Raw genomic sequence first — 25,926 nt, 5'->3', positions numbered from 1 at the left:
CAGCTGTACAGCTTCCGCCCTGCATCGACCTGCACCATCACCACCAACCACCAACAAGACCCAATATCAGAAATCGGTCAGAAATCAGCATGCTGCGGAACGTCGTATGGTGTGTATGATTCTCGCCCATCTCAGCGTTTTCCAAAAACAATGGCCTCCACTTCAACACGTGCCCATAGAATTGGTTTGGCGAGAGAGGGGACTGTTGAATTTAAGGCCTGAGAAATAAGGTAGTATTGCATGGCGCTAGGCCGCCAGGTCTGTGGGGGACTAACGGGATTACGTGAGGTGAACTATATAGAGAAAGGAGGTTTTGGAGTTTATAGGGTATTTAAATACTTTTAGTGTTACCTTTCCTTTAGTCTTTGATTTCTTTAGTTAATTAGTATTATAATCAATATTATATATATAATTATAATTTAATTAATTTATAAACTGTAGTTTTAATAGTGATAAATCCAATAACAATTTTTTATAAATAAAGCTCTAATTTTATTATTATTAATTAATGTCGGTTAACTTTATTAATAACAAATTTATTATTATTATAATTACCTACAATTTAAAATATAGTATACTTCATTAATGTTACCAATTAAAATAAATAGAATTAATGATTTATAGTAAATGTATTCGACTATAAAGTTCTAAAGTAAATATTATGAAATTAAATTTGAAAAAATAATAAATAAATGAACGATAAATTGAAAAATAAAGTTTATAAATTAAATATTATTGTGTCACGGCACCAAAGCGAGGCTCATGAAAGAACAGAGTGTGGAGCTAGGAAGGAGCAGCGCCGCTTCGGCTGTATTTAGACACCGCTTTATAAGGAGCTTTGCTTCCCTTTTCCTTCCCCTCGCGCAATAACAAGATATTTACTTTAGTCTTAAGTCGGCACTATGGCATATTGTTATATTAATAATCAAAATAAAACTATTAATACTTTTATAAGCTCAAAGAAACACTTTTCAAGAAATGAAAATTTGAAAACTAAAAACTATTATTAATAATCATAGAAGTTACTAATTTAAAAATAAACTCCTAATATATAAATATTTATGATTAGCAATTATATTAAAATTTACAAACTAAATGAAGTTACGGAATATTATTAATTTAGCTAGTATGAAAAAAATATTTGGCTTATTATAAAAAACTAAAATAAAAATTAAAGATATAAAAGCTATAAAATAAGTAAGAAAACTGATGAAACTTTTGCAAAAATAATCTTGAGAAATTTGCTCGAAAAGGTTTATCTAAAGGAATATACTAAATTTAAAGCCTAAAATTAAGGTAATATTATATAACTTTAAACCGCTAGGTTTATCAAAAACTAACGGGATTACGCAAGGGAAAGTATAAAGAAAAGAGGTCTTAGCCTTCATAAAGTATATCAACATTCTTAATACTACTATTCCACTAATTTTCGGCTTTTTCGGCTAACTGATATTATAACCAATGATATACCTATAATTATAACCAATAATATACCTACAATGATACCCTGATCAAGTTGTAAGTCTTGGTTTTAATAGGAACAGCTCCCAATCGACGAGCATCATCATTGTTATTTGTCTATTCCAAGACTTTTGCACTACAAGGAAACCATCCTCCCAAAACACTTGGCCGTTATTAGAACGCCATGTTTCTATCTTGAGCTGGAACAAACCGAGAAGCCCAGAAAACAAACCCGAGGCCTTGACCAGCAACCAGAGAAATCTAGAGCTTGGCGTTTCCAAACATATCCGAAACGACCTCCTCGGCCATGGACTTTGGAACATGGGGAAGCCGTACTCCTTCCCAGTCTTTTCTTCTCCCAGGGAGGCTAAAGGTGACATGCCAAGGTGAGCCGACACCTCGGTGCCGCACGGCGCAGTCCTCCAACCGCCGCAGATGATCTGTGCCGCTCTCCCGCGAGGCCGGCCAGGCCAAACGGCTTCCAAGAACATCTTCCGCAAATTTATGATGACAGGCGGGAAGGGGAGATCTCAGATCTTAGCTTGCCACAGCCCCCAGCTCCCGTCCCCAACCGGCACTTTAGACTTGCACTTGGACACTGCCATGCTTGTCTCGTTTGGGGTCTGTTTGTCCAGACCTCTCTTAGTCATTATATCCAACCAACACGACTCACATCTCAAATGAAGCCAACTGGTGCAGATCTCTCATCGTGCATGTTCATCTGATCCTAGACCTAGCCCAGTCCGGAGCCCGGGCCGGCCGGTAATCCAAGTCCAAACAGATCAGGCCCGACCGGCCTTGGAAGCCCGGACACAGCGCACATTAGTGGTTGGCCTGCCATACACTGAGCTACTGAAACCGGCTAGCAGCACATCCCACAGCCATACTTTGGAGAAGTCTCCAACGAAAACTCGTTCTCCCTGTTATCCATCATCTACACAGCACAAATGCCAGCAAGTGCTGTTAGTCCCCATCACAGGACGGCCGGGCCGGGGTCCCCATCTGGTCTCCAGTACCAAACCTGTGGTCCTTTGCCCTTCTCATCTAACCTGTCCCGTCTCTACTGAAATCAAGATAGAGTTGCTCAGACGAGGGTCAACTTCAAGCCGACCGCCACCTTCTCTTCACATTATGCAAGGAACGTTATGTAAGTTCTATGCTAGGAATGGGCTCTCAACCGTTGACCAGGTTGATTGTATCAAGACCTTGTGCTTGTTCCATTTCGTCCGCGTAGTGGTCCGTCACGACAGGTCGACCTTGGCTTGGTATCCAGGTTAAGTGAGGTGATATTCAAGGCGGCCTATCCCCAGGACTTTCTTTCTCCTTTCATCCCATCATTCAGAGTTTTCTTCTCTCTTCGCATTTTTGAATTCTCAATTGACCAAGTATCACAAGAAGGAATTTAGTTACGTTTCTCTTCTCCCTATGCTTGGTAACACACCTTCATCTTTTTTTTTATATATACTTTTCTCTTTGGTCTCTTTATCTACTTGACATTACACGACATCGTCTTATCTCTGCTTTGGTAACAGAGGGATAGCGGCCCAAAATGAAACTGCTGCCTGTTTTTGCCGTCTCCCTCTTGGGCTCTACAGCCCAAGCAGGGCTTTTCTCTCGTGCCCCGGGAGGTGGGTTCTTTGGTGGGAGCTTTGGGTTTGGGTTTGGAAGTGGCAACAATGGCAACAATAACAACAATGTCGACGGCCCTGGTCCAGATGGCGAATTCAACACAGCTGTTGACGGCCCTGGTCCAAACGGGGAGAACTTTGACCCTACCGCTGCCGGTCCGGGGTTTAATGGTGGTGGCGGTGGTTATGGGGGTGGATACGGAGGAGGGTACAGCGGCAGTGGAAGAGGTCAAAGCTGGAGGAGTAGATGGAGAGGGAGATTCCGTGGCGGATCCAGCAATGGAAATGGCAACGGCAACGGTCAAGGACAAGCCGGCAACGGACAAGGTGGTGAAAATGGCGCTGGCGATGCCCAGCAGCCACCCCAACCAAAGAATGTCCTCATGAAAATTGGGAATACTATCCTCCCGCCCGGAGGGCAATGCACCTTTGACGGTATACCCTCTTCCTCCACTCCTTTTGTTTCTTCCTCTGATAACTAATCCCCCCTGTAGATCTCACTCAAGAACCAATCCTCCTTTTTCCTCAGGGAGCCCTCAACAGAACTTACCTCGCCGTTGGTCTCTCCATGTCTCTTAATATCTCCTCCTTTGCAGCCTTCGATCCCACTTCGCTCGTTGCAGCAGCACAGTTGTCCTTGACGTACCTCCAGTCGGGGCTGAGACTGCGGGATTTTGAGAACCCGGTGTTGACGTCGGAGACGAACCCGCTGGTGCCGTTTATGATGGTCAATGGGGGGAATGGGACGGGGCAGGTGATGATGATTACTATGCTGTATACCCAGCCTCAGCCGTTGGTTATTGAGGAGGGGGTTCAGATTGGGTTGGCGGAGATTGCGGGGAGTGAGACGGGGGAGGGGAGGGGGGGGTTTGACTTGCAGGGCTTTTTAGAGGGGTGTGGTGTTACGAGTGGGGTTGTGGGGAGTGGGTTGGTGATGGTCAATGAGACGATTAATGGGAATGCTGGAGCGGGAGCAGGGGGCGAGGCTGGTGCTGGTGCCAGTGCTGGTGCCAGTGCTGGTGCTGATGCTTCTGCCAGTGCTGGGGCTACGGCTACAGCTACAGCCGGGGCTGATGCTTCTGCCACTGCTGGAGCCGGGGCCGGTGCTGCTGGTAATGCAACTGCTGGGGCTGGGGCCGATGCTGGAGCAGCTGGTAATGCTACTGTTGGTGCTGGTGCCGATGCGAATGCCGGGGCTGGCGCTGCTGCCGGAGGAGAACAAGTCACCACAATCATCACCACCGGTGCCGACGGTCAGGTGGCTACTCTCACATCTACCATCGCTGCTGCCGGAGCGGGTACCACTGCTGGAGCCGATGCCTCTGCCAATGCTACCGCTGGTGCAGGTGTAGGTGCTGATGCCAACGCTGGTGCCAGTGCCGGTGCCAGCGCAGGAGCTGGGGCAGATGCCGCGGTGACAGTCATCACCACCACTGATGCCGCCGGCTCGGTAGCAACCCTCACTTCCACCTTGGCTGGCGGTGCTGCTGGAGCCGGAGCAGGAGCTGTCACAGTCATCACAGCAACTGATGCTGCTGGAGCCGTCGCAACTGTCACTTCTACTCTCGCTGGGGGTGACGGAGCCGATGTTGCCGCCAATGCTACTGCCGGAGCAGGAGCCGGGGCTGATGCCAATGCCGGAGCTGGGACAGACGCAGCAGCAACTGCCAGCGCCGGAGCCGGTGCCAACGCAGGAGCTGATGCTAACGCCAGTGCTGGTGCTAATGCCGGAGCGGCAGCCAGTGCAAATGCTAGTGCTGGGGCTTCTGCGGGTGCGGGTGCGGGTGCGGGCGCTGATGCGAATGCTGGTGCTGGTGCTGGTGCTACTGCCACTGCTGGAGCAGATGCTGCCGCTACCGCTACTGCAGGTGCTGGTGCCGGAGCGGAAGCCGGTGCCGGGGCCGGGGGCGGGGCCGATGCGAATGCCGGTGCCGGAGCAGCAGCAAACGCCACCGCTACCGCCGATGCTGGCGCCGGTGCAGGAGCAGCAGGAACAATCGCCACCATCAGCACAACCGACGCCGCCGGGCAACCTACCGTCATAACCACTACCGTTGCCCCTGGTGTCCTCCCCAACCCGGGGGTTGTTGGCACTGGAGATGCTGGTGCTGGGGCAGGTGCTAACGCTACGGCGGGGGCATCAAGGGCTCTTACGACGCTCACGCAGGAGGTTACCATCACTGTTACTGACGAGGCGAACGTGGCGGTTACGTCTACGATTACGTTTGTGTCGACGATTATGGTCGCTGATACTACGGGAGCAGGAGCAGGATGTGAGGCTACTCCTGAGCCGGTTACGGTGACGGTTACTGTTACTGCTGGGGCGGAGGCGGGGGCGAGTGCTACTGCTGGTGCTGGAGCTGATTCTGGGTCGGAGTCGGGATCTGGGTCTGGATCTGGTAGCGGTTCTGGATCAGGATCTGGCAACGGGTCGGGGTCAGGGTCAGGATCGGACTCTGGCTGTGATGTTTGTGACCAGATCAACGGTGGTGATAATAAAGACAACAACGGCAATGGTAACGGAAATGACAATGGAAACGGTAGAGGAAACGACAACGGAAATGATAACGGTAACGGCAAGGGGAATGGAAACGGTGATGATGAACCTTGCGATATTTGCGACAGCGTGAATGGCGGTGGAGATAATGACAACAAGGATAACAAGGACAACAAGGGCGGTTCCAACGGCTCCGGCTCCGGCAACGCCGACTCTGACGATAACAGAGACGGTGGGCGCAATGGTGGTGACTCGGGATCTGACAACAAGGAGCCATGCGATATCTGCGAGAGCATTCACGGTGGTGACAACAAGGACGGAAAGGACAGGGGCGACTCTGGTTCTGGTTCAGATCGTGGCAGCACCGATGATGGTCGTGAGAATAAGGATGATAAGGACCGAGATGGCAACAACCGTGACTATGGATCTGGTGGCTCTCGAGGGGGCTCTGGTGATGATGACCATAACGACCGTGATAACAAGGACAATAAGGATGGCATGGACGGTATGGACAAGGGCAATAAGGATAACAAGGACAAGGATAACGGCAACGGCGACGACAGAGGCAGCTCTGGGTCCGGCTCTGATAGCCCTTGCCAGCGCCCGGGAGGCGATTGCAACAACATGGGCGGTGGCCGCGGAAACAGCACATCCCCTGGCGGCACTGACTCCAAAGACAACAAGGACAACAAGGACAACAAGGACAACAAGGACAACAAGGACAACAAGGACAACAAGGACAACAAGGACAACAAGGACAACAAGGACAACAAGGACAACAAGGACAACAAGGACAACAAGGACAACAAGGACAATATGGGCAACGGAGGCAATCGCGATGGCCAAAACGGAGAGTACAACAACGGCGTGGGCAAAGACCCCAACAGCCCATGCAGCACCTGCAGCGAAGGCGGCTCGCAGACCACAACAGACGCCGGATCCAACGGCGAAGACGACAACAACAGGCGTCCTGTGCCCACGTCAACGACATCTGGTGGGGGTGAGGGAAAAGACGGTAAAGGTAGCAACGGCGGAACAGGTCCGATAACCTCCTCCATGACTGATAACACTCCTTCCCCGACGAATGCTGACACGGCTGGCAGCGCACCAACATCAGTATTCAAACTGACGGCAATATACCCGATCGATGCCACGACGTCGGCTGGGAACGGAACGATACCTGCTGCTGCTGCGGCTCAGGCAGGGATGAACGACTCGCCCAGCGTTGAAACGGCTGCCGCCGCCGCTTTGGGGGCCGAGAGCACCGATTCAGCTTCTTCTAGTAGCTCTGGGCCGGCGATTGTGGTTGTTGGGAGTGGAGCGATGAAGGAGGCTCATCCTGGGGCTGTTTCGGCGTTGCTTCTTGGGGGGGTTGCAGTTGTTTTCTTTGTATTTTTGTAGTTTTGGGAAAGGAAAAGGGGATTGGGCTGGGAGGAGGCATTGCATTGGGATGGTGTTATGGTCGATTGTTTTGTTTTGGTATTGGGAGTTATACTAGGGCTGGTTGCTATAGATAGATATCCTTTGGGTAGACTAGCGGTCTGATAGTCTCTGCGGTCCAGAGCACCGGGTTTGGCGGGATTTGATTTGGGCGTTTTAAAAGGTTACCATATTGAGGCCTGGTTCAGCTCTCAGTATTTCTCTTCTTCGTATTAGCTATCTATTCTGTAGTGATATATTAAACTGGATGCTCTTTACAATGACACTAGATAGGATGCAAGTGATTAGGGAGCAAGTGAATAGGGAGCAAGTAAATAGGACGACAGAAACCCTGGCCACATGATGCAATGCAAGTGAGGAAGATGACCAGCTGCTGCGGACGGACACAAGGAAGGAATTCTCCGGACGATACACAAAGAGCAGACGGACGAGCTTTACAAACGGCCAGTCCCATCTTGGCTGCCAAGATAAAGGAGCAGCCCAACCCAATAGGCCCAAGCCAAGGAGCAAGAGAGAATCCCCCACAGTGGCCCGTGCTCGACAGCCGAAAACCGCCGTCAAAGTGCGGCTCTGAACTCTGGACGCTTCGATGCATCCTCCACCCAGCAGCAACCCTGCCCGACAAGAAACTCCCATCTTTAACCACCCCTCCAACCAAGCTTCCACTCAACCACACAAACCACCGACCGACAAGCACCCAGCTCATGACGTCCGCACCCACTCTCGATACTGTCCCACCTTCTTCTTCTCAGTAAACCGGCCATACTAGATAACAGAAAAGAAACCACCATACCCATCTTGTCTGCGATCTCCACAATTTCACATCGCGCAACCGCTACCTGCTACCTACCTCCGTCTTCATCTGCCTCTCTCGCTACGCCAGCACAATCACGCGCTTCCACTGCCGACAAGATGATGCCCAACCCGCACGTATATGGCCACCACCAGTATCCCCAGGCGGACTCGGCCTGGATGCACCAGCAGACATCGCACCAGCACCACGTCCAGGCCGCTGCTCAGGGTGCTGTGAATGTGGCCCAGCAGCAATATCACAACCGCATGGCTGGCGCTCACAATGGCGTCAATGCCCTGGCGCAGAGCCACGCGCAGGAGAGCTCGTTGGATGCGTCCGTCTCGGAAGACAATAGACGGACACTGCAGTACATCGCCGATCTGCTTGATGAGAACACGCGCGAGGCGGCCTTGTTGGAGCTCAGCAAGAAGCGGGAGCAGGTACCCGAGTTGGCACTTATCTTGTGGCACTCGTTTGGTAGGATATCTCCGCTTCCTCCTTTCTCTGGCATACTTTAGGCTAACAAGTGACATTAGGCGTCATGACATCGCTCCTTCAAGAGATCATCAGCGTGTACAGCTTGTTGAACCCATCGCAACTCACTGCGGCGGCTTCCAACAGAGTGTGCAACGCGCTGGCTCTCCTCCAGTGTGTTGCGTCGCACAACGAGACACGCACATTGTTCCTAAGCGGTAAGGCGCGCCGGCTATAGTTTATTGTTTTTGGATATGCTTGCTGACATACCCTCCAGCTCATATTCCTCTTTTCCTGTATCCGTTCCTCAACACAACCTCCAAGTCTAGGCCGTTCGAATACTTGCGGCTCACGTCGTTGGGAGTGATCGGTGCGCTGGTTAAGAATGACTCGACTGAGGTGATCAACTTCCTGTTGACCACCGAGATCATTCCTCTGTGTCTTCGCATCATGGAGACGGGGTCCGAGCTCAGCAAGACGGTGGCGATTTTCATTGTCCAGAAGATTCTGCTCGACGACAACGGCCTCAACTATATTTGCGCCACATACGAGCGATTCTATGCGGTCGGGACAGTGTTGAGCAACATGGTGGGCCAGCTTGTCGAACAGCAAACGGCTAGGCTCCTGAAGCATGTTGTGCGATGCTTCCTTAGGTGAGTACTCCTTGGTCGCTGTCTACCAGCGTCACGCTGACTAGGTGCGCAACAGGTTGAGCGATAATGCGAGAGCCCGTGAGGCGTTGCGTCAGTGCCTCCCAGAGCCTCTGCGAGACAACACTTTTGCCGCCGTCCTTCGGGATGACGCCGCAACAAAGCGTTGTCTGCACCAGCTCGTTGTCAACCTTCAGGAAAATGTAGTCGAACCCAGCGGCCAACTTGGAATCTGAACCAGCATGTGATTTCAGCAACACCGGAGCTAACTGAGAATAAGTAGCAGGGAAAGGACATGATGCTCGACCGCCTCTATAAATAAGCGGAGATTTCTTTCTTGTCTCTAGAACCAAGTGACAGTCCCACATGGGACAGCACGACGACGCGGCACTGTTTTTTATATGATACCACAACGATACCAACCACCGCCGCCATAAACATTCATGCACACACACGCAAACACACCAATGTATATCCACCTAAACAGCACACATTGCCGATTCAACGGTTTTTCACGGGTTTCATCGATCACGAAGGGAAAGATTCTTGGGAGGGGGGGACAGGAAAAGTGTCTTTTTTCTTCTCTTTCTCGCTTTTCAACAGCGACGGTAGGCCAGCGGGGAAGGGGAGTATAAGAGAAGGGTAATCGGGGTTCGGCTCCTTTTGGGTTTCTCTTTGTTTTCGGGAAAGATGACGACAACGGGGCATGTGTGTTTCTTCAAAAGCATACCAGCGAGTATATGAAACGGGAGGGCTGCTTCATCCCGAGGGATGAGGCAAATGGCGGCGGGGAAACAAGGGATTATGGGAAGCGACAACACATATTCATTGCACAAGGCGAGACAAGGAGGCGTTTATGGGAGTTTTTTTTCTTTTTTCTGGGGGGTCAAGGGCTTCATTCTCATTCACAACACCATGTATATTTCTTAAGCGGGACATGTTCATTATTCTTTACATAGTCTTCGTATTTTTTTTTCGTGGCTTTCTTTTCTTCTCTTTTCTTCTCTTATCGGAGTGAAAAGGACGGGGGTGGCAACGGCTTTTAGCATAGCAAGGGGCTGGGAAATCTTTTTAGTAGCTTTTTTATTGTTTCCTGTGGTTTTATTCTCGTTTTGTTTTAATGATTGTGAGATGAGTTGGAGTTTGATGTGAAAAGTGGTTTTGGAGGATAAAAGGTGTGGGGGGGTGTGGTGAGTGGGATGGATGGATGTTACAAGGTTGGATGGTTTGGTGAGCGACTGACTGAGGAGAAGGAGATTTACCTGCACGGTTACTTATTTTTGCTATAACATATACCATATATCTTGGACCAATGTGGAAGGAGGGAGAAGGTGGGGAACGGATCAAGAGGAGGAGGATGCTGACTTAGTGCGAAGATGGGACTGTGGAAGAGAGTAGAGGTGGGTGGGTGGATTGTGGGAAAGTTGGCGGTTGTTGTGGTGCTGCTGTGTATGATCTGTAGAAGGAAGAGAGGTGCTGTATCGGTAGCGTATATGCTGATTGAACGCCTGAAGATGGAAGGGAATGGAATAGCTGTGATACCCTCACTATTTTTCTGACCATCGAATGCAGACCACGTGAGCAAGTGAGTGTGATGGTATTGTGAGCGGGGTTGGTTCGCACCTACTCCTCCCCGCCGCTGGCCCGTCGCGCAAGCGAGACTTCAGGGACGGTGTCATCTGTGAGGCTTGGCTTTCTTTGCAGTCGAAGCAAGGGTTGGAGCTGGGGTAGGTAGGGATATAGGCCAGGGTTGTTGTTGGTAGTCGCACGACCACCAACTGAAGATCAGAAGTTGGGGGGACATATCGAGGATGATTCTAATTTCACTCTGTGAAAAAAAATGTCATTCTCGACGAGATGCTCAATACCGATAGGTTGCGCTTTTTCAAAAGTTATTTCCCCCCTTGCCACTGCCATGGTGACAAAACCGTGACAAGAGCATCTGGTTGGCTTGGGCAGAAAGACGTTGAAGATTAGCACCCACACGACACCACCACAACCAACCTGCTGGCGTACAGAGTGCATACACGGGGCTGGTCGCTAGAAATGGGAAAACCAGCGAGTGGCACCCAGATAACTACCTATCTACCAAATCTGTTTATGGAAAGGGGACAAGAGGTAACAGCACAGGTTCGGATGGTCAACCGCCAATTTGGATTCGGGTTATATATCCGCATGACCACTTCCAGAGGGTAGGTAACAAGACGCCTACGGCTAGATGCGGATTTTCGTTACGACGTCACTTTGAAGAAAGCCGCTGTGCAAAAGAAGGGAGAAAGCGTCCCCGCAGTTAAGAAAGTGTAACGGTTCTTGTTCGTCAGCTGCCAACCTGGAAAAAGAACAATGGATTTGTTGAAGACGGGAAGGAGGCAGGTACACCCAATGGGATGTGGTTCCTGAACTGCGAGATTGCATCACCGCACATGCCACTTCCATACCACGAAAGACGGGAAAAGCAATAAAAAACAAGGTGTTGATCGATGCTGCAGGCGGTATTGTTTATTGGACGGGAGGGGGGGACGGGAAGCGAATGCGCTAAGGTGATAGGTTTATGCTGTCAGGGGTGCAGGAGCAGCTGCCGCTGTTGTTGCTTCCTTGTGGTTGAGCAAGTGGTGTCTTGGGAAGGGACTAAAAGTGCAAGAACTCTCGGCGGCGGGAGAAGGAGCGAAGGCATCACGCGGATGGGAATAGGAGGCAGGAGTAAAAAGAGAAGGAAAGAACGAACGAGTGACTGACTGCGGGGTTGGCTGCTGAAGAGCAGAGGGGAGGAGGAAACCAAGTGCAACGTTTGTCCATATGATGTCTCGATAGGTATGTGTGTGTGTGCACTTACAGATAACCGCTGCAAGCAGAGTTACATTCTCGACTCACTAGTATCCTGTCAGGCTGTCATAAGTGGAAAACACGTCCGATCGACATGCCTTTTTACTGAGGAGGGCTTAACATGGTGATGATTTTGCTGCCCACTTCCCGGAATATCTTTTTGTGGGGAAGGCACATTACCACGTCGTGGAACCAATAATCCATCGACAACCTTTTAGCTTTATTTTGGAGATACCTGAACTTGTTGGACCGGGAATAGCTGAACAGGGGGGGAGGGGGAGGTTACACTCAACTTGGCCTTTTGTTAGCTCCAAGCAGCGTATGCAAGTGGCCATTGAGACAGGTTGTCTGAGCTACCTTACCTATGGTTACTGTCATGGAACTTTGTGGACCAATCTCGTTGGGGAAGCGGCCGGGTAAGGTAGGTGGTGGTCGAGATTGGGGAATCATGGGAGATCGGTTGGATTAAATGGTGGATGGCTTCCCCCCAACCACACGATCGCAGGACACCACCTCTTCCCTTCCTCCTCTCTTTCTGTCTTTCTCCGAGTCGGTCGTTTGCTCGATCGGTCTGGTCAAGTCAGTCAGTTGCAATGTCGCCAACCAGAGGACAGACTATTGTGTCCACGTTTGCCAGCATTTTCCTGTTCGCTCTTCTTGCCTTCACGCAGCTAGCTACCGCCCTCCCCAGCAGCAGTCATGGCTCCCAAAAACGAGCAGTCGGCGACAAGTATCTTATCGGTGTGGGCAAAGCAGATATCACCGGTCCGGTGGTAGAGATCAACTTTGCTGGTTACGCCGACACAGCTCAAACTGGCACTGGTCTCCGCCAACGATTATACGCTCGCGCCTTCATCATCGGGGAGGTGTCCAACCCCGCCAACCGGTTTGTTTACCTTGTTCTGGATACCATGTCCGGCGATACCGCCGTCCGCCGTGGGATTTTGGAGGGCATCACTGCCCAAGGGACAGGGTACAGCATGTACAAAGCCGGCAATGTAGCTGTTACCGGCACACATTCACATTCTGGTCCCGGAGCCTGGTTCAACTACTTGCTCCCCCAAATCACGAGCTTGGGTTTCGACAAGCAGAGTTACAAGGCTATCGTCGACGGCGCCGTTTTGGCTGTCAAGCGGGCGCACGAGGGCCTTCAGGAGGGCTACCTCGACTTTGGCACCACCAGAATCGAAGACGCAAACATCAACCGGAGTTTGTACTCGTACTTGGCCAACCCTGCCGCGGAACGGGCTCAGTATGGGGATGACAGTGTGGAAAAGATTATGACGTTGTTGAGGTTCCAGAGGGCGTCGGATGGGAAGAATATCGGGGTGTTGACTTGGTTTCCGGTCCATCCTACTTCAATGCAGGGGAATAATACCCATGTGACGGGGGATAACAAGGGGTTGGCGGCTTATTATTTTGAGAGGAGCGTGAGGGGTGACAGTGCGGTTGCCGAAGGGTTTGTGGCTGGGTTTTCGCAGGCAAATATGGGGGATTCGTCGCCGAATGTGTTGGGCGCTTGGTGTGATGATGGGTCCGGGCAGATGTGCGATTTTGAGACGAGTACGTGTGCGGATGGGAAGAGCCAGGCTTGTCGGGCGAGGGGACCGGCGTTTGAAAAGTTGGATTTGGGGGTGGCGAGCTGTGAGATTATTGCGCAGAGGCAGTTTGATGGGGCTAAGAGTCTCTATGTGAGTTTTCTTTTGGCGACGTCAGCAGGTTCCTTGAACTGACAGCTCTAGACTTCTCTTGCTTCTTCATCGACTCCTGTCACAGGCGCCTCTGTCCGCTCGTTCCACTACTTCCAGGATATGCGCTACTACACCTTTCCCCTTGCCAACGGCACTCTCGTGCAAACCTGCCCTGCTGCGTTGGGACACTCCTTTGCTGCCGGCACGTCTGACTGGCCCGGCGCATTTGACTTCACCCAGGGCGACTCCGGTGCGCCCAACAACCCGTTCTGGTCTGTTGTCGGTGGTTTGCTCAAGGCGCCTTCTCCCCAACAGAAGGCCTGCCAACAGCCCAAGCCTGTCCTCCTCAATGTAGGCGAGATGGACGTCCCCTATGCCTGGAGCCCCAACATTATGGATATTCAATCTTTCCGTGTGGGGCAGTTCATTATCGTTGTCTCTCCTGTCGAAGTCACCACCATGGCTGGCAGAAGGTGGAAGGCTGCTGTGAAGAACGCGGCTGCTTCTGAGCTGTCCTTGGGAACCGAACCCTACGTCGTATTGGGAGGTCCAGCAAACACTTACTCCCACTACTTGACAACCCCAGAGGAGTACCAGATCCAGCGATACGAAGGAGCTTCGACTCTCTTTGGTCAGTGGGCGCTCCCCGCATTTGTCAACCTCACCCTCCGTGGCCTGCCGTATCTCTCGTCGTCTTCCAGCTCCCAGCCGACTTTCGGCTCTCCAGCACCCCCAGACAACCGCGAAAACTCGCTCAGCTTCATCACTGGCGTCGCGTTTGACGGCGAGCCCATCGGGAAGAAGTTCGGGGACGTCCTCACTCAGCCTGCTGCGTCGTACACCCGCGGTCAGGTGGTGAGTGTTCGATTCCAGGGTGCGAACCCGAGGAATAACTTGAGACTTGAGGGGACGTATGCCGCGGTCGAGAAGCAGGTCAATGGGCAGTGGACGAGGGTGCTGAGTGATGAGGATTGGAAGCTGGTGTATACTTGGAAGAGGACGAACTGGGCTTTGGGGCACAGCGAGGTGACGATTACCTGGGAGACGAGCGCGACGGAGGACAGTGCGGGGACGTATAGGGTGAGGTATCATGGTGATTCGAAGCCGTTGATTGGGAGTATTAAGGCTTTTGAGGGGCTGTCGAATAGTTTTACGCTGAGTTGAGGGGGATAAAGAGGGGTTGATGGGTAGATGAGATGATGACTGGAATGAACAAGACAATAAATAGCCGTTAAACAGAACACTGGCTGCGACTTTGTGGTGTGAAGGATGTGGAGGGGGGTGATGAGGGTATATGGAGCTTTAGGAAATAGCAGTGTGCGACCTACAATCGTCAAAGATGAACTATAAAGTAAGTTGAATCGATGATTAACTCGGTAACCTAGGTACTTAGTAGACTACGGTACTTTAGGATAAGTCTCAACTGGTGAGATGATGGGGACTTGGCCGCTGAAGCAACCGACAACATTAGTTCAAAGAATTATTAGCTGTCTTGTCGAGGTATTTAATCAATCGCTAAAGTAATCCACAGCTTTATCGCCAACAGGACCCAGGACCGGATCGACGACATCCTCCGCAATTTAACTAGCCATTGTAAAACACTTCGATCGAACAAAATAAGTAACTGTAGTGTTGATGAAGGAATAAAATGCGACCTAGGTATCTAGCTGGCAGTGTTAAAGTAGCCGATGGTCCTTTATTAAGCTGATAAGTCCAGCAAGCCCTGACTAATAGGCTGGTTAATGGAGAGGATAAGAAAGCGGTAAGGGCTGCTCGGAATAACTACCTCAACCGACTGACTGAATTGACAGGCACCCCAATCGATAGACATCTCAATCAATAGACATCTCAATCAATAGACAGCTCAATCGACAGACAGCTCAATCGACAGCAGATCACTTGGCAGACAGCTTAATCGGCAGACCGCTTACTCGATGGCAGTTCAATCTATAGACTACCTTAGGTATCCAATCCAATTGATTGAAGCTAATCGATAGACAGCACAGCCAACAGGCAGCCTAACAACCGCAGGCTTACTTGAATAGTAATTACAGCTCAACAAAGAGCTCAATCGACAGCCTGATCGTCAGTCTCCGTGTTATCTCTATTAGAAGTTCGTTCGGTGACTTAATCGAGTAATTTATCGATAAGTTTAACGACAATCACCTCTCGACATTGATTCCAGCTCTATAGGTAGACAGCTCAGTCGACAGTCTAGCCGAATATGCCTCTTAACTATCGAAGGACATACCTTAAGTCTGCCTAGCAAACCGAATCGAATTTATTCGGATTGGAGTACCCCAGGTTAACCAATTCCAGAGCAAGAGAGCTAACTACAAGAGCAAAACAGACCTATGAAAGACCAATCGCAGCTTGTTGCCTGCCTGACATCATCACCATTCGCGCCTACACTCCAGTTCTGCCGCACAAACAAATCTTTCTTTCTTCTTACCTGCCTTACCTACCTAACCTACCTACCTATTCTCACCACTGTGTAACCCCAATAAGGTAAAACAGCAGTGGCCAAAATCCCATCCGTTCTTGTTCGTGCCCGCCAACTGGGAACGGCGTGGTAATCGATCATCTCCTGTTACCTTACGAAAGTGCTACCGACTCTTTGTCAGTGTGCTAGAATATGATTACTAACCGCACATCGTCGATTGTCGGTCGTTGGTAGGTAGCTGACAGTCGCTTTCTTGTAGTCGAGAGGCTGTAGCTGCTTGAGCAGATGATGGTGTGATCATACAGTCAGTCTTGTCACATTTATACGATCGACAGCAGTCAAGTGAGTTGGGTAGGTTGGAGAGGAGATCAGGCAACGGAGGTTTTTGTAGATCGGCAAAGGTATGCGATCGACCTAGTTGCTTTGCTGGACAGGCTTGGTAGGATAGATAGGATGGGTCTGATGGGTCTCTTGGAGGGAGGGAGGTGAGACGGGTCGACGAGTGTGGTGTGAGTGGGAATTTTTGTCGCTCAGGTGATTAGGAGAAGATTTCTTCGGCTTGGCTGTCGAGGTGATGTCTTTGAATGAGATGCGGGCGAGGAGATGTCGAGGGAGAGGTATCGGTTCTTCTCTCTTTTCGTTGCGGTAAAGGAGTGTGAAGGAGCGATAGATGGCATCGGATGATCAACTGTGTGTAGCTGTGTTGGTGAGACGAGGAGACCTGTAGGTGGAAAGATCGATCGCTCGCTTTCTGTTTGCAAGTGCGAGCTGTAGGTGGGACAGAACAGTCAGCGTGAGGCGAGGAAAATGACCTTCGATGGCCCGCATTTGCATTGTGGTATCTCGGATCTTTCTGCGATTGTACAGGATTAAAGAGCCCGCCAGAATGAGAAGAAAGGGCTGTTAATTTCGAGGAGGTGGAAGCCGGCCCGTCAAGATTAGCTGGGGTAACTTGAAGATGTTCTCAAAGACGTGAGTGGTGCGGCTATGGTAACCATTACGTTTCAGCAGTGGAGGTGCTGAAAACAACACGAAAAGAAGGAGAAAGCAAGACCAAGGGAATACGAGAGAGAAAGCGGGGACACCCCCCGAAGGAGGTGAGGTAAGCGGAAGTCTCGGCATGAGAAAAGGGGCAAAAGGGGGTAAACCAAGGGTTGGGGTTATAGCCTACAAGTGTAAACAAAACATTTGACGTCAGCCTCCCCAAGCACACCCTTATCAAACTACCACAATAGGTCTACCCCTATCAGTTTTGCTCCTTTTTATCAACTTCAATATCCAGACACTTGTAGCTGAAACGTCACTGTCCTGCGTGAACAGCTCCCCTATCAACCTTGCCTTTCACCCCTGCTCGCCAGTGCAGTGCGATTGACGTACATACCTCCCCCCTATGATCAGTCATCAGACCATTATGCCTAACGTACCTAGCCGTCACCGTCACCCCATCACCCGGAAAATAGCGAGAACTGCTACAGTAATTCCCTCAATTTTCTGCCAGCAGATACAGGTTGTGCTTATCCATTCAAGTGCCGACCCGTGTTTGCCATCTCTTCTGCGCTGGCCTAACAGTTTCCTTGATCATCGCAGCTGGTATCGACTTCACTGATCGCCAAGCCTGATTTTGATTATTTCTCATGTTTCTCACGTCATGTTTTTTCCACTCGATGGTAAGTAGTATCGGCTGCTCCTGCTTCTGGACACCGAAAGATGTAAGGGAGAAGGGTGGAATAATAACCACAGAAAACGTGTGTCGGGGACCCTGGGAAGTGACTTGTCCGGCTTAGTTCTCCGTGATGTGTTTTTTCTCTTGGGAAAAGAGGAATTGCGTCTTGCATAATCTGAGATCAGAAAAAGAAAGTCAAAAGGGAGTTGTAAACGGTTTTACTGAGCTTGGCTTTTTGCTTGGGATGTGAGTGATCGCAAGTGGGAATGTCGAGGGTGCGATCATGACTGAGCTGGGGTGGATACATGATCAGGGGGGTTGGTCAGGGGAGCGAGACTGAGAGCTGACGGTTTCGTCCGCCGATGGCGTCGGAGAGGGGCTTTCGGTAGTTGATTGTTCTTGCTTCTTTTATCAGCATTTTTGAGCCATTGTCCAGGCCATATGGCGGGATATCCAAAAGCTACACCTTTAGGAGAGTAAGGTCTGGTTGTCAGCGACAGAGATCTACTGGCACATTTCATTCTGGCAGCATTGTTCCGGGACAAGGTTCTATCACTGGCGATAATGCCAGTAAAGACAGCTCGATTTTGCCTTGTTGTACATGTATCCCGAGTAGCAACGACCCCTCCCATCATATCAGTGAGAATACAAAGGCCTATCATCCATATTCCGCCCATCCAGCTGTCTGTCTCTGCCATTGAACGTATTTCCCATTCCAATGCTAAAAAAGTCCCCTGACCATTTCCAAAATCGGCCATGTACGGCTTCCATATTCTAGGAGTCGTATCAATCCATTCAAGCCGTAACGCCTTCCCATGTTTGTGTGTCTGGTTTGTTTGTACCCTTAACGTCTTTGTTCCCAAGGAAAACCACCAGTAATGTGTATATGCCGAATAAAAATGTAGTAAATAAGAACTAGACGCCCATCCCTACTTGCAGTAAAAACCCTGCAAATCGATACACGCTGGAGAGAAAGGGTCGTGTGTAGACCCTGTCAATTGGGTATCATAATGCCTAAAAGCACCTTGTTTTAACAGAGAAGAAAAGCAAAGACAAAAATCAAGATTGTCGCTCGATGCATCCGGAACGCCGATCCCTGCTGTGTGACACAATTTGAATAAGAAAACAATGATCCTGAGCGAATCTCGATGATGTGGTTGCTGGTGAAATGTCTCATCGTGGCATCGCTCTATTTCGAAAGCTCGATTCATCCGTCCATCTCGCACTGAAACCCGACCGAGATGTTGAACTGGTGGCTGTTGAACTGTAGCGGAATAATGGTCAGGTAGTTGGTGAATTTTTGACCATCTTTCTTGAAGTTGGTGACTGGGATCTGCAGCTCAGAGTTCCGGTCGACCGACTTCCGCATCTTCTTGATTGTCTTTTCGTCGACATATTTTCGTGCCGATTTGGGCTTGACTTGCCCACCAGGGGCCTGCATGAACCGGCAGTTTCTCTCCAGTACCTCTGGTCGGTTGTATCCTGTCAGTTCCAGGAAGGAGTCTGATGCGTAGATGATGGGCTGGTCGGGTCGCAAGAGGTCGCAGACGATGATGGGGCACGACATGTCGACAGCTCCAATGTCCACCTGGGGGTTTGGTCTTGAGTGGAGAGAGATCTGTTACACATTGTTAATGATCTGAGACCGAGCTAGGCAGATGGTCAGGGAATACGAACCAGCACCGACATGATGTCAAGACCGCTGTTGGAATACAGCCCAGGAAAGATGATGGGATCGTAGATTTGCGTGTCCAACTGCCGGCCACCATAGTGCTAGAATAACCTGGTAAGCAGGGGCGGACAATCAGGATCTAGAATGCTGTCTACCTCGATAGCACGACCCTCCCACGAGTTGCCTTCCCATGTATTGACCTGGTTGCTCATGCTGGGCGTCACGGTGGATTTGAAAGCCAGTGGCACTGTGGTGTACGAGGCCGGTTCTGGAACGAGTAAAAGTCCCCTTCACTAACAAGACATCCAGGTAAAGGTGGGTGACTGGGTATATGTCCGAGGACTCGCTGTTCGTGTGCTGGATGATGGCTTGACAAATGGGTTAGGGAACCCGCTGTGTAACCTGTGCCGTCACTTGTTCTTGTTGACTTGTAAGCAGGGCGCTGGGATCCTGGTCTGGGTGATGATGATGCTGATTGTGGGGTGGCGAACAAAGGAGAAGGGGATGATGGATTGAGGAACGGAACATGAAGATATTTAATCAAGAGGTCAATACGGTGGTGCTCCGACACAAAAGCATGGCCCAGTGGTCTGGGTAAGGCGACCACAAAGTCTGCGTGGAATCGAGATCCACGGAGGTTTGTTGGCAGGGACGGGGGCCGTGTGAAATCGGACGGGATGACGGAAGGTTTGTGACAAGGCGGCCAAAGCTTCCCGAGCTTCAGATGAGCAGATGGGCAAATGGAAACAAAGAACCAAAACTATATCGCCAGGCACAGGCCCGGAGAACAACAGGCCATGGGCCAATTGCCGCGGAGGACGAGGGAAAGAGGGACTGTCCCAGGGCCGACACCGTTGGATGAATCACGATCCCAAAAACGCATACTGAGCTGACCGAGTCGCTGTGTTCCCCTACGTGGCCCAGGGTGGCATTTAGGCCCATATTGGAGGGGCCAGCAGGCCAAGGGAGCGAATTTGGTGCTTTCGATGCATGTCCCTGATCGCTGAATGCACCGGCAGCTGTTGTGATCGGAGTGATCTCAAAGGACGGTCTAACAGCCCCAGCCATGCGGGTGCTTGACGATCTGGACCCAATGGACCCTCCACCCTAGACCCCTGCCCTGAGGAGTGAACGCCGTGAGAGCGAGAAAGTATTGGGTCCCGCTGGGGACTAGGGGAGCTTGGAGTTATCCATTACCGGTGTTTCCCACCAGGATTTCCCACCAGGGGAAGATAGGGAAAACAGAACAACAGCATCTGCACCTCAGGCCATGCTTTCTTCTGTCCGTCAGCCCCCCGGAAGCGCGCGAAGCGACAACCAAGGAGCGGGAAATCGCACCTCTGCACGACTGACAGAGTGTCCTGCTGCGTGATGAGCAAAACAGGTCATTGGCAGGGGTGGATGTGAGGGCGCTGCGGGAATGACGACGAGGGTTGCGCTGATGGGCTCGGCGATCGCTGCAGCAAAACGGTTCTCATCCAGATCTGGGGCCATCGAGCTTTAGCCTTGGATCGGCCCAAGGAATTGGTTCCACGCTTCGCCAAAGGCAACGCTCACAAACGGCGCCAGCGCTCCACCACCGCAAACCATCCGTATGGCCTATGGCTGCTGGATAGAAGTCCGGCATCGACCCACATTGTTCACCGCATATGGCACTTTCACTCTGGGCTGCTGAAAAGAGCTCTCGATTGACCCTTGGGGGGAGCTCGTGCCAACCCAGCCATAACTGACCATGGTATTGGCACTGAATACGAGCCTGAGCAATTCAGACAGGTCAGCCATCACAGATCTTCTTCTCTAGCAGGACAGCATGGCGGAACAAGCCGCATGACAGACGGGGAATGTAGACCGCCATCCTCCACGAAGGCTGGGATTTTCTGCCTTGTTTCCTAGATATGAGATGCATAAAGGCAGGCGCCGTGCATCACAATGTCACATGGCCCAGCCCAGGAGTGAGTGGTGAGCGGGTGACAAGCTGACTTGACTACACTCGGCGCTGGCAGTTCTGTCTGATGAAATCGGCGATATCATCAACAAGAGGTTGGCCGCCCTTTTCGACAGCGCAGCTAGGGTATCACGACGCACGGCACATGGCTGTTACACATCTGGGCATCTATCAAATGACACGACCACAATAGAACTGATCGGGCCGACGCTTCGATCAGGCGGGGACGGGTGGTGAGCGTACAAAGAGATGACGGTAAACTGTCAGTGTGCCGTCGGTCGCGCGACAGGCGAGCGGATCGCAATTCTCGATAGATGAAGCGACGGGGAAACGGCGGGAACGGAAGCGAAAGAAATCGAAGAATCGACCAACCTTCGCCGCGCCCTTGCTTTTTGGTGATGGCGGCGGCGTTGTGGGATGAGTGTCTCGGGCTTCATATGGGCAGGCTGAGACAGGTGCCGGAAGAGGCAGCCTTCACGTCTTTCATCAGTACCTTGCCTTATTCCGTACACCTGGTTCGTGGTACAATTCAGGATGGTGAAGCAGCGCGATGTCGTCAGAAGCAGCTCCGAGGTCTCGGCTTTCCATCGACATGAGGCTGAAGATGACATGGGATTCTGGCAGTTGCTTCACCTTCGGCCAATTGAGGTTGACAGCGGTGCAACTCAACCAACCGGGAGGGCCCAGGCTCTCGGTCAGTTCCGACAGCCGACCATCCCTGCCAATGACACTGCCCGATGGAGGGGATTTAAGCCACATCTGGTAAGGTGGCTTGCGGGGCCCATCCCTCTTGGCAGCCAAACCTTATCTGGGCCAAGAAATCACTTTGACAGGGGCGGGGCAGACGCGTCTGAGAGTATCGTTGCACACGCGTTTTCAGCTTCCCAGTTCCTCAGTCAATCAATCGACGAACGAAAAAGTACCGATTTTTCCAGAAGCCGTCAAATATCTGATTTGTCCCGATCTCCAGTCCTCGGCGAACCCCCAGTCTATCTTGTTTCTTGAACCGATAAACGCAGTCAGCCGCGCTCGGGTTCTACCCGACAGAATAAGGCCAAACAATTTCGGGATACACGACAGTGATTGAACTCGAGTCCGTCGACTTACTTTACCACGATTCAGCGCTCTAGGAAACCATAACCCGGTGATCTTGTCTATCGGACCCCACAACTTCCAAGGTCACCATGCCACGTCTACTGCAACGCTCGCGGCCCTCTGAGCCAGCACCAGCTACGTCGGTCGGGTCCGACGACGTCTCCCTGCCCGAGTATGAGCCACCGGCGTTCCCGATGAACGATGAAAACAAAGCGAAATTGGAAAGGCTGGTCGCAGCTCAGCGAAATGACAGCGATGCGAGGCAGTACGAAAAACACCTTAACGAATGTTCAAAGAACCTGATCAAGGCTGTCGGCAGTATCAACGATCTGCTCTTTCAACGGCGAAGGCAACTCGCTCGGTATGTGGAGAAGCGTCGATCAGAAGGTGTCGACGACAAGAGCGAGGCTGAAAGAGAGCTCGAAGAGTATGTCGCTGAGTTGGAGGCAACCATCAGCACACTGACAGACAAATCCGAACAAGCCTTGCGGCGTGTAATAGACTGTCGTGCCGAATTTGAAGATACCAAAACAGTTCTTGAGTCCGTGGTAGTGACAATCAAGGCTCAGCAGCCTCGACCTGAACCGAAACCTAAAAAAGAGAGACGGCAGCAACGGCGCCCTGCCAACGATGACGACGACGACGACGACGACGACGAAGAGGTGGAGGAAGCTGAGGATGTGCCCCCAGTCGTTGGTGTCATCGATGCTCTAAGGACAGCTCGAAAGGTCAAGATGATAGAGTACTCCAGATTATCTGCTTACGATAAGTATGCTGTCCACAACGACTACATTCCTTTCAAGAGGACGTGGCATGATGCCATGCACCCCGACAACGAGATCCCGCTGCCGGATCCCTCCACTTGGTTTGACGAGGATGGCAACCCAGTCAAGAATGTCGCCGACATTCAGGAGGATGACGATCTTGTTGTCGAGCGTGAAATTGTTGACCTCAAGTGCCCCTTGTCATTGCAGGCCTTCAAAACGCCATTTAGCAATCACAAATGCAAGCACACCTTTGAGAAAGATGCCATCATGTCTTTCATCCGATCTTCCGGTGGCAAGGCACAATGCCCTGTTCCGGGCTGCTCAAAGGTACGGGTCCATGTCCACGTTATGTGTCGAGTTTCCTACCCATACTAATTTGGCTCTTTAGGACTTGACAATCACCGACTTGTATCCAGACGAAGTCATGCTTCGGAAAATGAAGCGAGTGGCAGAGGCTTCGAGACGTAATGCCGACGCAACCTCAGATGTTGAAGAGGAGGAGGAAGAAGACGACCCCGATGCGAGCATAGTCATTGGACGCACAAACAACATCAAGAGGGAGAGGAACAACCGCCGTGTGGAAGACATCGAAGAGGACTAAGAACGACGATTGAATCTATGACTATCACTCTACTATGGAAAAAATCACACCAGCCCCGATTTGCTCCAGAAACAGCTCAACGCCCCCACAAACGTCAAAGAATGAAACAAGTTTTGTCCCCTGGACTCCGAGTAGCTCACAACTTGCTGTCGCTTCTGTCGAATTATTCTGCGCGTCCTGTTTCCGCGGATCACCTGCCCCGAGCCGCCTGGCTGCGAAACCACCAGTTTAATAATACAAAAGGTTTTGACACCGAAATCAGAGACATGACTTATGCAAAGGAAGTTGGAAGTGCTGTGGGAAAACATGTAGAAACCAGAAGCGATCAGGGTTCAGTGCCTGGAGTAGTCGAATGAGTACCCATAGGTCATGTGGGCGGCAGACGGCTCCTGGTAGCTCTGGGGATTTGGCGAGGTTTGGGCCGAGACTAGAGCATTGCCCGCTCGGTGATGATAGGTGGACATCTGGTCAGATGGGTAACCAATGGCCTGGTGATGCGAATATGTATTGTATGAGATGGGTGACAGGTGGGTATTTGCCTCGGCACTCGGATGGATGGGCATCATGCTGTATTGACTGTACTGGACTGTGGGTTCTGGCTTGATGAAAGGGCTAACGGGATGAGATTAGCTATCCAAATATGGGCAAAATGGCCGGGAATTTCTGGAGCATGGAGCTTCCAGTAACCAAAAGACTCACTCTCTGTACTCATTCGACTGTGTCGTCGCGCTGGATCCTGGGTGGTACAGGTCGCCTGGGGTCATGGCTGGTGAGCTTGCCTGGTATCTGTTGTCTTCGAGTTCTGGGCTTTGATGAGGCGAAAGATATCGGGTGTCGTCTCCTTCCCCGTCCTCACCCATGGAATTCCCACGCCTGCGACGAGAATACTTCTGGATGCCCCATTTGTCGAACCGCGATCGATAGGCCCGGGTACTGTTAGAATGGTTAGAATATCATATTCATCTAACGTATGTGACGCCATGAACACAAGATCAGATGATGATCCGTAGGGACGGACAATCACCACATCTCAAAGGACCGAGGGAGGGCAACGTACGACGCCTTGAACCGGTATTGCTGCTCCATGAGCTTCTTGACCTCATGGAGTGGCTTCCTGTTGTCCCGGTACTCCGCTATGATGATCTCACGGTACTGTTCCCACGGCTTCGTCATGATGGGCAGCAAGTGGCGAGTCTGATTGAAAATGGGATGGTTGCTGATTTGACACGATTGTCTTTCAGACTTCTAGGTTTGAACAAACCACACGGACGAGGCTGTCGAAGGAATGATGTGTTGTTTCTGTTGGATGAGAAGACGACGATCTTGAACTGGTTGTCTTCTTCATCGTCCACTTGGTCAATGGCGGCCATACACGAAGTGATATAGACGGACCAGCGGCTGTCTTTCTGCAGATCAAAGACGATTGACGTGGTCCGTCTATCTCCAGGCCGATACATCGACCTGGGCTGAGCAGGAAGTCGTGCAGCTGCGTTGGGGGTTCTCATACAGGTCAAGGCAGCCAATAGCGGAAGACAGGAGAGCCTCGCAGTGGCCACTTGGCGGCACTGTCGAGGAATCAAATGCTCGCGGGGCTCAAATAAACAAGGCTGTGGTGGTGTGTAAAACGCCGGTAGGACGGCGGCGACATCCAGCAAAATCCAGAAAAGGCACATCGGCTTCGATGCTGTTTAGTTGACCTCCACCAAGTTCCATCATTTCCCAATTTCATTGACAATGATGAGGCTCATGCAGAGAGCCTCTCAAAAAACACTTGCAAAGGGCATATCGAGGCATTTCGGGGTGGCTGCGAGCAATTTTGCTAGCTTGTCTACCAAGACTGGTCTTGGCCAGGGAGATGACGCCAGACCTGGGGAAGGAGGGTCGGAAGGTGCCAAACGCGGGCCGTGAGGGCCAGCGGCAGACGGAAGCCAAAAGACTTGACAAGGCTGTATGAGCCTCCCCCTCACAGTCGAATGCCCATCTGAGATTTGGCTCGATTTGAGTGTTTCGTCCCGTCACAGCTTGAGTGGCATGCTCCCGCAGTGACAACAACACCCCCCTTTTCGATCTAGCGGCGAATCAGCTTCAGGGCCTCGGAGTCCCGGTGTACACGTCCACAGCCAGCCTCAATTGGGGGAACCCCTCATATACTGGATTGGCTGCTAGATATTGATACGTGACACCGGTACCAGTATTTACTACTACCATTTTCGCCTCAATTCAACGAATCGATGAGAACGGTCATGCTCCCTCGGGACTCACATGCGGGAACCCGCGATACAA

At 51.2% G+C, this 25,926-nt stretch overlaps 6 protein-coding genes across 6 annotated transcripts; 4 read left to right on the top strand and 2 right to left on the bottom strand.

Moving 5' to 3' along the window:
- Positions 1–2,809: 2,809 nt before the first annotated feature.
- QC761_406930 (uncharacterized protein) lies at positions 2,810–6,987 on the top strand (the record flags this gene model as incomplete). The annotated part of the gene is made up of 5 exons (XM_062878969.1): positions 2,810–3,524; positions 3,584–3,931; positions 5,189–6,161; positions 6,187–6,217; positions 6,325–6,987. The coding sequence occupies exons 1-5, from the start codon at positions 3,011–3,013 to the stop codon at positions 6,985–6,987; spliced, it is 2,529 nt and encodes an 842-aa protein (XP_062732563.1). The 5' UTR covers positions 2,810–3,010.
- A 521-nt stretch (positions 6,988–7,508) lies between these two features.
- Positions 7,509–9,459, top strand: rcd1 (RNA-binding protein, CCR4-NOT complex subunit Rcd1). Its single transcript, XM_062878970.1, has 4 exons — positions 7,509–8,296; positions 8,356–8,511; positions 8,571–8,946; positions 9,002–9,459. Exons 1-4 carry the CDS (start codon positions 7,939–7,941, stop codon positions 9,177–9,179), a joined length of 1,068 nt encoding a protein of 355 aa, XP_062732562.1. The 5' UTR covers positions 7,509–7,938; the 3' UTR covers positions 9,180–9,459.
- A 2,211-nt stretch (positions 9,460–11,670) lies between these two features.
- Positions 11,671–15,025, top strand: QC761_406950 (uncharacterized protein). The gene is made up of 3 exons (XM_062878971.1): positions 11,671–11,754; positions 11,829–13,457; positions 13,509–15,025. Exons 2-3 carry the CDS (start codon positions 12,243–12,245, stop codon positions 14,619–14,621), a joined length of 2,328 nt encoding a protein of 775 aa, XP_062732561.1. The 5' UTR covers positions 11,671–11,754; positions 11,829–12,242; the 3' UTR covers positions 14,622–15,025.
- VVD (Vivid protein light receptor) lies at positions 15,003–21,551 on the bottom strand. The gene is given in 5 exon segments (XM_062878972.1): positions 15,003–16,863; positions 17,072–19,184; positions 19,241–19,336; positions 19,391–20,378; positions 20,397–21,551. The coding sequence occupies 3 exon segments, from the start codon at positions 19,445–19,447 to the stop codon at positions 18,771–18,773; spliced, it is 567 nt and encodes a 188-aa protein (XP_062732560.1). The 5' UTR covers positions 19,448–20,378; positions 20,397–21,551; the 3' UTR covers positions 15,003–16,863; positions 17,072–18,770.
- Positions 21,194–25,177, top strand: QC761_406970 (uncharacterized protein). The gene is made up of 3 exons (XM_062878973.1): positions 21,194–23,369; positions 23,431–24,792; positions 24,885–25,177. Exons 1-2 carry the CDS (start codon positions 22,365–22,367, stop codon positions 23,641–23,643), a joined length of 1,218 nt encoding a protein of 405 aa, XP_062732559.1. The 5' UTR covers positions 21,194–22,364; the 3' UTR covers positions 23,644–24,792; positions 24,885–25,177.
- QC761_406980 (uncharacterized protein) lies at positions 23,790–25,615 on the bottom strand. The gene is made up of 3 exons (XM_062878974.1): positions 24,701–25,615; positions 24,343–24,576; positions 23,790–24,255 (listed from the first exon to the last, which is right to left on the bottom strand). The coding sequence occupies exons 1-3, from the start codon at positions 24,814–24,816 to the stop codon at positions 23,976–23,978; spliced, it is 630 nt and encodes a 209-aa protein (XP_062732558.1). The 5' UTR covers positions 24,817–25,615; the 3' UTR covers positions 23,790–23,975.
- Between the last annotated feature and the right edge of the window lie 311 nt (positions 25,616–25,926).

The sequence above is a fragment of the Podospora bellae-mahoneyi genome, chromosome 4 (assembly GCF_035222275.1).
Source record: "Podospora bellae-mahoneyi strain CBS 112042 chromosome 4, whole genome shotgun sequence".
NCBI classification, from domain to species: domain Eukaryota; kingdom Fungi; phylum Ascomycota; class Sordariomycetes; order Sordariales; family Podosporaceae; genus Podospora; species Podospora bellae-mahoneyi.
This window is presented reverse-complemented; position numbering and strand designations above follow the sequence as displayed.